Here is a 12,155-nt window from a genome sequence, read left to right on the forward strand (position 1 = left end):
GATCTTCAAATGAAAGCGTCGGTAGTTGTGGAGCAGAGCAACATGGCAGGAAGCAAAAACGTGAACTACAAGGTCAGGACTTATTTGGCAATCAGCTTATTCAGAAAAATGTTTCCCCTCTGAGCTGTGCCAACAGTTGTTATGCAGTTGGCCAAAAAACTGCTGAGTGCCAAGCCAACAGATGATAAACAGCACTGCTAGGCAAAATGCATCTTTAGAGTTTATGAGTCATCTACACAAAGCAAGATGCAACATTTTGTTTAAAATAATTCTAATAGTGAGTGGCCACAGTTAAAGTTTAAGGATTATTAAAGGAAAGATTTAGAATTGATCCTTTCGAAATTTGTAACAATCAAATCTTAATCAAAAGTTTGTAATCTGAAGAAAAATAACTCGGGAGAACCACCCCCTCTGCAAGTACCTTCCCCCACAACCGTAGGAGATGCAACACCTGTTCCTATACCTCCTCCCTCGACTCTGTCCAGGGACCCCGACATTCCTTTCAGGTTAGGCAGAGGTTCACTTGCACCTCCCCCAACCTCATCCCCTGTAAAAGTTGTTCAAAGTGTGGACACCTGTACATAGGCGAGACCAAACGTAGATTGAGCAATTGTTTCGCTGAACACTTTCGCTCACTCAATAGACAATAGGTGCAGGAAAGTATCCAGAGAATCGGCCTCTCTCGTATCCAGAGAATTCCACAGACTCTCAACTCTCTGTGTGAAAAAGTGTTTCCTCATCTCCGTTCTAAATGGCTTACACTTTATTCTTAAACTGTGGCCCCTGATTCTGGACTCCCACAACATCGGGAACATGTTTCCTGCCTCTATCGTGTCCATACCCTTAATAATCTTATACGTTTCAATACGATCCCCTCTCATCCTGAGTATACAAGCCCAGTCGCTCCATTCTCTCAGCATATGACAGTCCCGCCATCCCGAGAATTAACTTTGTGAACCTACGTTGCACTCCCTCAATAGCAAGAACTTCCTTCCTCAAATTTGGAGAGCAAAACTGCACACAATACTCCAGGCGTGGTCTCATAGGGCCCTGTACAACTGCAGAAGGACCTCTTTGCTCCTATACCTGGGTATCATGGTACACCAGTCATTAAAAGTAGGCATGCAGGTGCAGCAGGCAGTGAAGAAGGCGAATGGTATGTTAGCATTCATAGCAAAAGGATTTGAATATAGGAGCAGGGAGGTTCTACTGCAATTGTACAGAGTCTTGGTGAGACCACACCTGGAGTATTGCATACAGTTTTGGTCTCCTAATCTGAGGAAGGACATTCTTGCTATAGAGGGAGTACAGAGACGGTTCACCAGACTGATTCCTGGGATGTCAGGACTTTCATATGAAGAAAGACTGGATAGACTCGGTTTGTACTCGCTAGAATTTAGAAGATTGAGGGGGGATCTTATAGAAACTTACAAAATTCTTAAGGGGTTGGACAGGCTAGATGCAGGAAAATTATTCCCGATGTTGGGGAAGTCCAGAACAAGGGGTCACAGTTTAAGGGTAAGGGGGAAATCTTTTAGGACCGAGATGAGGAAAACAATTTTCACACAGAGAGTGGCGAATCTCTGGAATTCTCTGCCACAGAAGGTAGTTGAGGCCAGTTCATTGGCTATATTTAAGAGGGAGTTAGATGTGGCCCTTGTGGCTAAAGGGATCAGGGGGTATGGAGAGAAGGCAGGTACAGGATACCGAGTTGGATGATCAGCCATGATCATATTGAATGGCGGTGCAGGCTCGAAGGGCCAAATGGCCTACTCCTGCACCTATTTACTATGTTTCTATACTCAACTACTCTTGTCATGAAGGCCAACATGCCATTCGCTTTCTACACTGCCTGCACCTGGACCCACCTGAACTCCTGGTTGCCAAACACTAATTCCTCTTCCTATTCCCACACGGACCTTTGTGTCCTGGGCCCCATCCATTGGCAGAGTGAAGCCAAATGCAAATTGGAGAAACAGCACCTCATATTTCATTTGGGCAGCTCACAACCCAGCAATATGAATATTGAATTCTCTTACTTCAAGTTACCCTTGCATCGCCTCTTTCTCCATCTCTCCCCCACCCGTTGTACTAACTTCAAAGTTGTCTTGTTGAGTCTCATTGTCTGTAACTCGTTTTCACCCAGCCCACACCTAACAATGGCCCGTTTCTTTTATCATCGCTACTTTTTTGCATATATTTTATTCATTTCTTCTATATCTCTCTCTCTATATCACTATATCTCTCATTTCCTTTACCCCTGACTCAATCTGAAGAAGGTTCTCAACCCAAAATGTCACCATTCCCTTTCTCCAGAGATGCTGCCTGACCTGCCGAGTTACTCCAGCTTTTTGTGTCTATCTTTGGTTTAAACCAGCATCTGCAGTTCCTTCCTACACACTAAATTGTGGTTCCTGTTTTTCTGTTTTGTCTATCATACTCAATTCAATACAATTTATGTGTCTTTGTTGAAATGAATGATGCACAGTTCTGGATATTTGTTTTGAGAGAAGAATAAAGAATCGTGCAATACATACAGAATTAAACTGCATTATAGATGTAGTACATTACAGTATACAATAGTATTGTAACAGTCTCCATTGAAAGAAGTTAGGGATGATAAGTGATGACAAATAATAAGTGTTATACATTGATGCATATGACCATAACAAATCATAAGTTATAAGATCATAAGTGATAGGAGTAGAATTAGGGCACTCGACCCATTAAGTCTACTCCGCCATTCAATGAATAATGAATGAATAAAAGCTTTTATTAGCCAAGTATGTATATATGCAAGGAATTTGCCTAGATGCGTTGCTCACAAAAGGATAAAAACACAATATACAGCAGACAATTAAAAATAAAACATTATAATTTAAACATGTGAAAATAAAGTACCAGAGTAAAAAGAGGCTACAGATTTTTGGCTGTTGAGTAGAGATACTGCTAGTGGTAAAAAGCTGTTTTTATGTCTGCCTTCGGCGGCTTTGATAATCCGGAGTTGCCTCCCAGAAGGAAGTACTTCAAATAGTTCGTGGTCAGGGTGAAAGGGGTCAGATATGATCTTACCTGCTCGCTTCCTGGCCCTTGCAGTGTACAGTTCGTCAATGGGGGGAAGGCTGCAGCCAACAACATTCTCGGCTGATCGAACGATGCGCTGCAGCCTCCGGATGTCATGCTTGGTGGCTGAGCCAAACCAGACCATGATGGAGAAGGTGAGGCCAGACTCTATGATGGTGGTGTAAAACTGGACCATCACTGCCTGTGGCAGGTTGTGTTTCCTCAACTGCCGCAGGAAGTATATCCTCTGTTGGGCCTTTTTGACTGTGGAGTCGATGGTGTCCTGGAGATTATGGTTCCGAGGAATTTAAATGACTCCATAGTTGTGACTGTAGTGTTGTTGATGAGGGGAGGGGGAGCTCTCCTAAAGCCTACAATCAATTCCACTGTCTTAAGAGCATTGAGCTCCACATTGTTGCCTGCAGTCATACACAGAATCAATAATAACAAAACATACAATAAACACCAATTAAACATCCACCACAGTGTCACCTCACTGTCTGTAGCAAAAGTCTTAGATTCCTCCCCCCTCTGCTGGATCAGTCCAATCAGTGGTGATGTCGCCGTGCCGATAGCCGGAACGCCAAACTCCGAGAGCTTGACAGCATCAGCTCCGGGCCGCCGATGCTCCAGGTCATTGGTGTCCAGATCCTGCAGTAGCACCGGGCCGCTGCCCCAGCTCCAGGCCGATGCCCCAGCTCCACTGCCCCCCTTGCGCCAGCTTCTGGTCCCTCCTCGTGCTGAGGTCCCGCCGTCTCAGCTGGCCGTGCCCCAGCTCCGGGTACATTGCTCAGCCCCATCTCTCCCTCCGAAAGCCAGAACGCCATTCACCTGCCTTCGGGCCCATAGCCCCTCAGCGTTGCGATGGCACCAGGACGCCAGCTGTGTCACCTCCTGTCTGTAGGAAGATTCCTCCCCATCCTGGATCAGTCCAATCAGGGTTGTGTCGTCCACAAACTTAAGCTTGACAGAGGAGTCTGGATGTGCAGTCATTGGTGTAGAGAGAGTAGAGGAGAGTGGGGAGTACACAGCCTTGCAGTACTCCTGTGCTGAGGGTCAGCGGGTCCTAGATGTACATTGGCTGATTTATCTCTCCCTCCTAACCCCATTCTCCTGCCTTCTCCCCATAACCTCTGATACCCGTACTAATCTTTGCCTTAAATATATTCATTGACCTTGCGTCCACAGCCTTCTGTGACAAAGAATTCCACAGATTCACCACCCTGTGAATCCAATCTGCTGTGGCAGCATCCCAATTGTAGCGTCAAATATTTGCACATCAAAGATAGCAACTGCATTAACAAATGTGTACCAATGTATTCAAGATACTGACATTGAATTAGCAATGCAGAGGAGACCTGATATTTTCCTTTAGAGTTAACACCAAAGATCCAACACCAACAGATAATCATTATTAGCAAATGACATTCAAGGCAAATTACATTGAGCAAAGAGCTGTGGTTAAGCAATTGGTTTAATGGTTACAATTCCAAATATTTTTTTTTCCATGAATCATCAATTAACTCCATTTGTTCATCACCCTATGGTATATCTGCTACAGTGGCAACCTTGAATATATCTTTCAAAAAGCCACAACGGCATTTCTTCATTTCATGGAGGCATACAGCTCTATGTTATGACACAATGCAGAGCTTCCTTTGGTTTACCCCCCCACCCCCCACCCCTCCCCTCAAATAGACAGCAATTTAATACAACTTAATTTTTCTTTCAACCATGTTTAACTGACTTAAACCAAAATTTGCTGGAACCAAACAGTCAGCTGTTAAATGGGTTTCATTCTGAGGGAAGATATTAGTCATTCTTCATGACTGACTGCACTCCCTTCTCTGTCTCATGCACCACTCCAACAGTGATGCTTTTAGTGGTATAATTTTAGATGATTCACCAGAGACTGTCTGCAGTCTAATTTATCCTTGGCCAAGTATTGAAATTGGATATTGCTGAGAGGCTTATGCTATTGGATATTGCTGAGAGGCAACAGCTGTATGCATCAATAAATATTATATGGGGAAATGCATCTCTGGCTGTTCGTATTAAATCTTTCTATAATATGGACAGAATGCTCTGAAAGTCATTTTGGTGGCTTCATTAGAATAAACATTGATGAACAAGCAATTCAAATGGCCTTCTTATTATCATCATCATCATCATCATCATATCAGTCATGAAGAATTACTAATATCATCATATCATATGCTTATTAAAACTGTGTGTGTGTGTGTGTGTGTGTGTGTGATTTCGCCTTTGAATCACATCTCCTCAAAAACCCGACGCCGAAACGGTGATATTTTTAAATATTCCGGTAGAGATTTACCTTATGAAGGTACAAATATCCACTCCTCTGTAAATTTGGTTAATAATTTCCCAAGTTTTGTTACCAAAATTTATCACCAAACTGACATTTTTATCAAATCTGACCGCTGGCCAGCTGATGATGTCACAATGCCTTTGCTCGTGGCCCCACCTGGCTTGTCACCCCCCCCTCCCCCCCCCCCGTTCTTCAAGGCGCAGAAACAACGAGCAAGTGCTGCAGATCCCAAGGTCACCGGCTTGCTTTTGACCCCCCCACCTGGCTTGTCACCCCGCCCCCCCACCCCTCAAACTCTCTCCACCCCCCCCCCCCTCAAACTCTCTCCCCCCCCCCCCCCCTCTACCCCCCCCTCTAACCTCTCACCCCCCCCGCTAAACTCTCTGCCCCCTCGCGTCCCCCTCTCTCTCCTCCCCTCCCTCTCTGTGCCTCTGTGTACCTCTCTGTGTACATCTCTCCCCACTACCCTCCTCCGCACCTCCTCTCTCCCCACTCCTCTCTACCCTCTACCCCCCTTCCACATCCTCTCTTCCCTCGTCTCTTTCCCTCTCTCTCCCTCCCCATCCTCCTCTCTCCCCCTCTCTCTCTCTCCCCTCCTCTCTCTCTCTCTCTCTCTCTCTCTCTCTCTCCCCCCCTCTCTCTCTCCCCTCCTCTCTCTCCCCTCCCTCTCTCTCCCCTCCCCCTCGGGACCCAACTGGTCCCCCTTGTTCTAGTTATTATTATATTATTATTATTATTATTATTGTAATGGTAGTAAACAAAAGACTGTTTGACATAATGGTATCTGTAATGCTATGGTTGGCTTTGTTGTTTAGAAATGCCAGTAAATGATAAGGTCACAATAAGTAGATACATTTCAGGCTGGGGTGACGTAACAAGCAAAGTAGCCTCCGGATTGGTTCTTGGCCCTCAATTGTTGACTATTTACATTAATGTCCTGAAGAACTTAAGGTTTTCAAGTTTGCGGATGATATAAAAATAGATGTAAAGGTATGTTGTGATGTGAACGTTGTTATTCTGTAACAGGATATATATAGATTGAGTGTTTAGACATAAACCTGGCAAATGGAGTTTAATGTGAGGAAGTGTTAGGTCGTGCCCAGGTAAAAGGAATTAAAAGATGGATTGTTACCAAAGCGAGAATTTAATGAAATTCCGAAGGATCCAGGCGTTCTCATGCATGAATCACAAAAGGTTAGCAAGAAAGTCCCACGAGTAATTGATAAATGGCACATTCACCTTTATTATTGCTAAGGGGTTGGAGTTTAAGATTAGGTATGTTTTGTTGCAGTTGTTCGAGACGCTGGTGAGGCCACACCATGCACAGTTTCAGATTCCTTATCCAAAAAATAATACAGCCGCATTGAAGACAATCCGAAGAAGATACACCAAATGTGTGGCATAGTGGCTAGCTTACAGCGCCAGAGGCCCCGATTCCATCCTGACTCTTAAGTGCTGTCTGTACAGAGTTTGTACATTCTCCCTGTCACCTGTGGGTTTTCCCCGGGTGCTCCAGTTTCCTCCCACTTTCGAAAGGTATGCAGGTTTGTAGGTTAATTGGCTTCTGTAAATTGTCCCTTGTGTGTAGGAAAAAGAGAATGTACAGGTGATCGCTGGTCGGCATGGACTCGATGGGCCGTAGGGCCTGTATTCATGTTAAAAACTAAAACTAAGCTAAACTAAACGAGAGGGTTGCCCCCATCACATTTAAATGGGGACATAAGAGGCCAATCATTTAAAACTGAAGCCGTAGAAATTTATTCTATCATGGGCTAGTGAATTTGGGGTTTTCGCTGTCCCCAAAGGTGGTAGAAATCAGATCATGTGATATATTTATGGTGAAGATTGATAAATGTTTTAAACTCAGAGGAATTGATGTTTTGGGAGAAATGGTACAGAAAATGAGTTGAAACCAGCAGAGATCAGCCATGATCATATTGCATGGTGGCTCAGGCATGAGGGGCCTGTGGACCTTCTCCTTCTCCTTCTCCTACTTTCCTGTGTTCTTGTGTCCAAAATATTCCAAATTAGCTACAGATTTCATCTGGTTTAGCACCATAACATTGATGTGGTCAAAATGCATCTATTTTCTTTTCCAAAACAACTGAATGCAGATGCAACTTGACACAAAAACTATTGTTACTGCTATACGTCAGCAAATCCAATCCATGAACATGCACAGTTTAAAATTGCAAATTCCAACTAATTCTGCAGTTTTGGGGGCTCAATCTGCCAAAATGTTCCTCTGTTGGATTTCCCATTGGCACTGGGTAAATGTGCCAAATCCAGCACCAGGTTATTTCAATGAGAATTGTAGGAATGTGGAAAAGAGAGCAAAGGGGATGTAAATTCCTTTATTGACAGTTTTATTTGTTTTTTAAATCTTTAAAAAAAAAATTAAAACGTCATTATTAAATGTATTATGTGACAGTAACATTTATAGGAATGTAAACTTTCAGATTTGATAACTGGTAAAACAAAAGACAGGAAATTGGCTAACTGTCAGATACTTTAACGGGAGTTATGGAGAGGTGTTTCTTCCCTCAGGTCAAGTGGCCTGGAGTCCATGATGCATGATCTCATGAACTCATGTATGGCTTTCACATCTGGATGAAATAAGCTTGTGAGGTGACAATGGGTGACAATTGCAAGTTGCTTACATAGGCCATCATCTTTCACACTTGTGGTGTATCTATACATATCATCTTTTATTTTATCTCTAAGGGTTTTCCAGGAGATATTGGACCACCAGGGCAAAATGGTCCAGAAGGCCAAAAGGTGAGCAGATTTATATGGCTTTTCCATTCCGGCAAACAATTAGACAACTAAAACAATGTCCTCACTTCAATATTTGGTTATCTTTCAAAAAAGTGTCCTTACTTGATACTTGTATTTTTATAAATACCTCACTAATTATTTTAAAAAGTAACAAATGCTGGAAGACTGCAATTTGGAAAGTCAGATGTGTTGGCTGCAGTAGTTATTCCCTTACAAAGATAAACTACATTTAAGTTTCTTTATTTTTTTTTACAGGGGAAACCTGGAGCACGAGGTCTACCTGGACCACAGGGCATGGGTGGCCGAGAGGTAAGTCCTGAGAGAAAACTGTATTGGTCAGTAAAGAGTGGGAATAATTGGATCCTTCTCAGGTTGATAGGATGGGGCATCCGGATCAATGAGGTTTGTAGGTTAATTCGTTTTGGTAAAATTGTAAATTGTCCCTAGTGGGTTGGATAGTGTTAGTGTACAGGGTGATCGCTGGTCAGCGCGGACTCAATGGGCCGAAGGGCCTGTTTTTGTGCTGTATCTCTAAAGTCTAAATAGTATTTATAGCAGGATATTTAAAAAAATAGGCGACTCAGATCAACAGACGTGTTTCCCAATTTATGGAAATAAACTTCTGGTTTCTTCATTCCAATTAACAAAGACTATGCAGGTGAGATAATGCCGACAATCCTCCTATTGCAGTTATTTTAGCATGTCCACGGAGTAAGATGCCTTTGAAGTAAAAATGTTAATGCGTATTACAATAACCAGTGCATATTATTAATTGACATTCGCTTTTCACATGCTTTATTAAAGGGGGATGAAGGACCAAGTGGACCTTTGGGAGATCCAGGCCCTGAGGTATGCTTAAAATATCAGACTTTCTTTGGTATCAATGGAACCACGAAGAACCTGGAATAAGTTATGGTCAGGCAAAGTTTAATTGTTTAACTAACTTAATACCTTGAAGCAAAGTGCTGGATAGAATAAAAGGAGCAGACATATTCTCATTAGATCTCTTCGCAGCCCTTTGCTGTACAAAAAAGTGAGATGAGGGTATGAGATGGAAATCTGTCCTTAACTTTGGAATAGATTCAAGCAAGTGTAGTATTTAAGAGCCCTGGTAAAACTGATGAGTGTGAATCAAAGGCACACTCCACTGATTCAAGTGATACCTCACACAAAGGAAGATGATCGTGGTTGTTGAAGATGGTTATCTCATTCCCAAAAAATTGCCGCAAGACTTCTTCAGGGCAAAACCCTAGCCCAACCACCTTCAGCTGTTTTTTACAGACCTTACCTACATTTTTAAGATGAGAAGATGGCATGATCATTAATGTCCAATTCTATTTGCATGGTTACAAGCAAATCCACAATATCAAACCATACAATTTTTTGTTTTTTTTCAGTATGTATTTGCATAACAGTAGTAACTACCAATATCCCACTGTTGGGTGGCTATTGGAGAGTATGATGCTTGTACAAGCAATTAGAAATTTGCTGTACCCTAATGCCCTAGGAAAATACTTCCTTATCCTAGTCCAATATATTCAATGATTCACGAGATCTTAAATATTCCACAAAGCTGTAATATTCTACTCATAACAATTTTTCTTTCACCAGGAGATCTGATAATTTCATTTCTATAATAATTCAATTTGAGTTATTTTATTCGTCAAATAATTAAATATGTTAATTGGACTTTAAAGAATTTTCCAGCATTTTGTAAAGATTTCGTAATTTGTCTTTAACTGGCACAATTAAAATTGCAACTGACTATTGTGGATAATCTAAGGACGTGAGAGTTGAAAAAGGAAGCAATAGGATGTAAAATCTAATCTACAGTATCTCTATTCCCCAGTCTTCAAATTTTTCTCAGATTTTACAACCCGCTATTTTTTCCAAATCGAATATTCTCAAATTAAACACAACTTTCAGTCAATTGCAATTTTCATTGAACCAGTTAATTACATTATAGTGAGAACTCTGCAAAACTTGAAGGGGAAAATGGGAAGCATAATTTGGATGAAGGAAATGCTGAGTGGGACAAGTGAGAATTCTGAGTGTAAATTTTAAAGGACAAAGGAATAGGTCAGACTCATGGGAAAGGTTTGATGCAATCGTGGATGATATGCAGAAATGACATTGACTAAGATTTAAGAGCAGAAACATTGAACAAAATTTTGGGGAAGAAAGTTTAGGAAAGAGCACAAATTGAATTTGAAAGGAAGATGACATGGGCAATTTGAAGGATGCATTGACTGAAATTTGCAGGATAGAGTTAAAGACAAGATTTGAAATGAGGATGCAGGAAGCAAACAAAATTTGGAGGAAGCAAACTATGGAAAAAGCGATGTAAACAAGAATTTGGGCTGTTCCGATCGAGATTTGGCCAATCCTTGTTACTGATTTGATGAATCAAATTTAAGAAATAACATTTAGAATAATTGAATTTGTGACTAACAGATTTCTGGGATGGTTTGTATGTGGTATGACTTGAATATCTGCACACTGAACATTGTAACAGACCGCATATCATTTGAAACTGGCATCTTGATTGATACATTGAATAACAATCCATTACAGAATTAATCACATTAGGGATAAGATTCACCCTGTCATTGATAGGAAAGTGAAGGCTGCATTGCTTACAGATTTCTCATTGAATAGGAGATGGGTGAAGATCTTATTTGCTGATTACAAGTAAAATCTGGGTGTTCAACTTATTTTTGTGTTGTCAGTAAGTAATATCCCTGATGGAAATGGAATTTTTAATTTAAATAACTTAAGTAAATGACAAAGCTGGCATGACACACTGATTCATTAAAAAAAAAAAACTCCCCTTAAGATCCTCTCAATATGACTCAAGCACCAACTCAGAAAGATACTCTTCACAGTGTGAATTTTCCCATTTCTCATATATCCATTCTTGTGGTCAATTTCTGTGCCAGTATGTGCTGAAGGTTTGCCAGCTTTGTGAAGCAAGTCTGTTCTTGTTAACATCTGGCTTGCCACTGAACAGACTTATTTCGCATGGTATCTGTACCGTAAAGAAAGAAGAGACTTTCATCCCAGCAGTTTGGATTGCTTTCAAACCCATACACCAGATATGAAAGAACAAGGTGCTAACCCAATAAATGACAACATTCCACATTAGTGATGACATTTCACAGCATACCATTCCTTCAGAATAATGTCAACTGTTAAACTCTGGGCTAATCCAAATCTTAAAGAGACCAGCGGTCTACTGATACATTTAAGTAAAGGCTTTTTATGATAGACCAGTGAAACGCATAAAACAAGAAGGTCTCAGCCTGAATGGCTTTTTGGTTGTGTTAGGTGCAGCGATTTCAGCTGTGCAGGCACAATGTCATACAATTGGTGGAGGAAACACTGGACTAAAAAGCAGTTAAAAGTAATCTGCAAAGATTTATATTACTATTTCTAAGGCAACATATGCTTTATGCCTTTATGCTTGGTGGAAGCTTGTAAATGTTATGTCAATCAATGTTAAGTATGAGTAATAATAAATGAGTCTTGGCATCACCAATTCTGAAACACTGTTTCTCAAACAATATCGCTTCATAATAGCTTGGGTGAGCTGGTGAAAGTGTTTGTTCTGTGATCCACTTGAATTTCCGACCATGGAGGAGAGTTTCACCCACCTGGGACATCTATCAGGAATTTGTACAAGAGCTGCCTGTAATGTTCCTACTCCTAATTGTGTGGAATGCATTCCACTTGGGCAGGTCCCCAAATTTCAAGGGCTATAGGATGTATTATGACGTAGCCCCCAACTTTTAATGACATTTACAATTTTTCTCAATGGGTTTTGGAATGGATCTATTATTCAAGCATGTGGTATTAATTTCTTTCTATTTATGTGTATTATTCTAGGGACGTCCTGGGAGGAGAGGATTTCCAGGCAAACCAGGACCTGATGGTCCTAAGGTAAAGAATACATGGATATAACAACATTGATCATATTTTGACTGCT

The 12,155-nt window shown here is 41.4% G+C and overlaps 1 protein-coding gene across 2 annotated transcripts in view; it reads left to right on the forward strand.

The window, feature by feature from the left end:
• col27a1b (collagen, type XXVII, alpha 1b) overlaps positions 1-12,155 on the forward strand; it is a 313,539-nt gene that overhangs the window by 174,090 nt on the left and 127,294 nt on the right. For both annotated transcript variants that reach the window (XM_055660163.1, XM_055660164.1), the window contains exons 20-23: positions 8,117-8,170; positions 8,426-8,479; positions 8,975-9,019; positions 12,056-12,109. In XM_055660163.1, the coding sequence (XP_055516138.1) occupies positions 8,117-8,170; positions 8,426-8,479; positions 8,975-9,019; positions 12,056-12,109 (207 nt within the window). The remainder of the gene's footprint in view (positions 1-8,116; positions 8,171-8,425; positions 8,480-8,974; positions 9,020-12,055; positions 12,110-12,155) is intronic.

This window comes from Leucoraja erinacea, chromosome 31 (genome assembly GCF_028641065.1).
Source record: "Leucoraja erinacea ecotype New England chromosome 31, Leri_hhj_1, whole genome shotgun sequence".
NCBI classification, from domain to species: Eukaryota; Metazoa; Chordata; class Chondrichthyes; order Rajiformes; family Rajidae; genus Leucoraja; species Leucoraja erinaceus.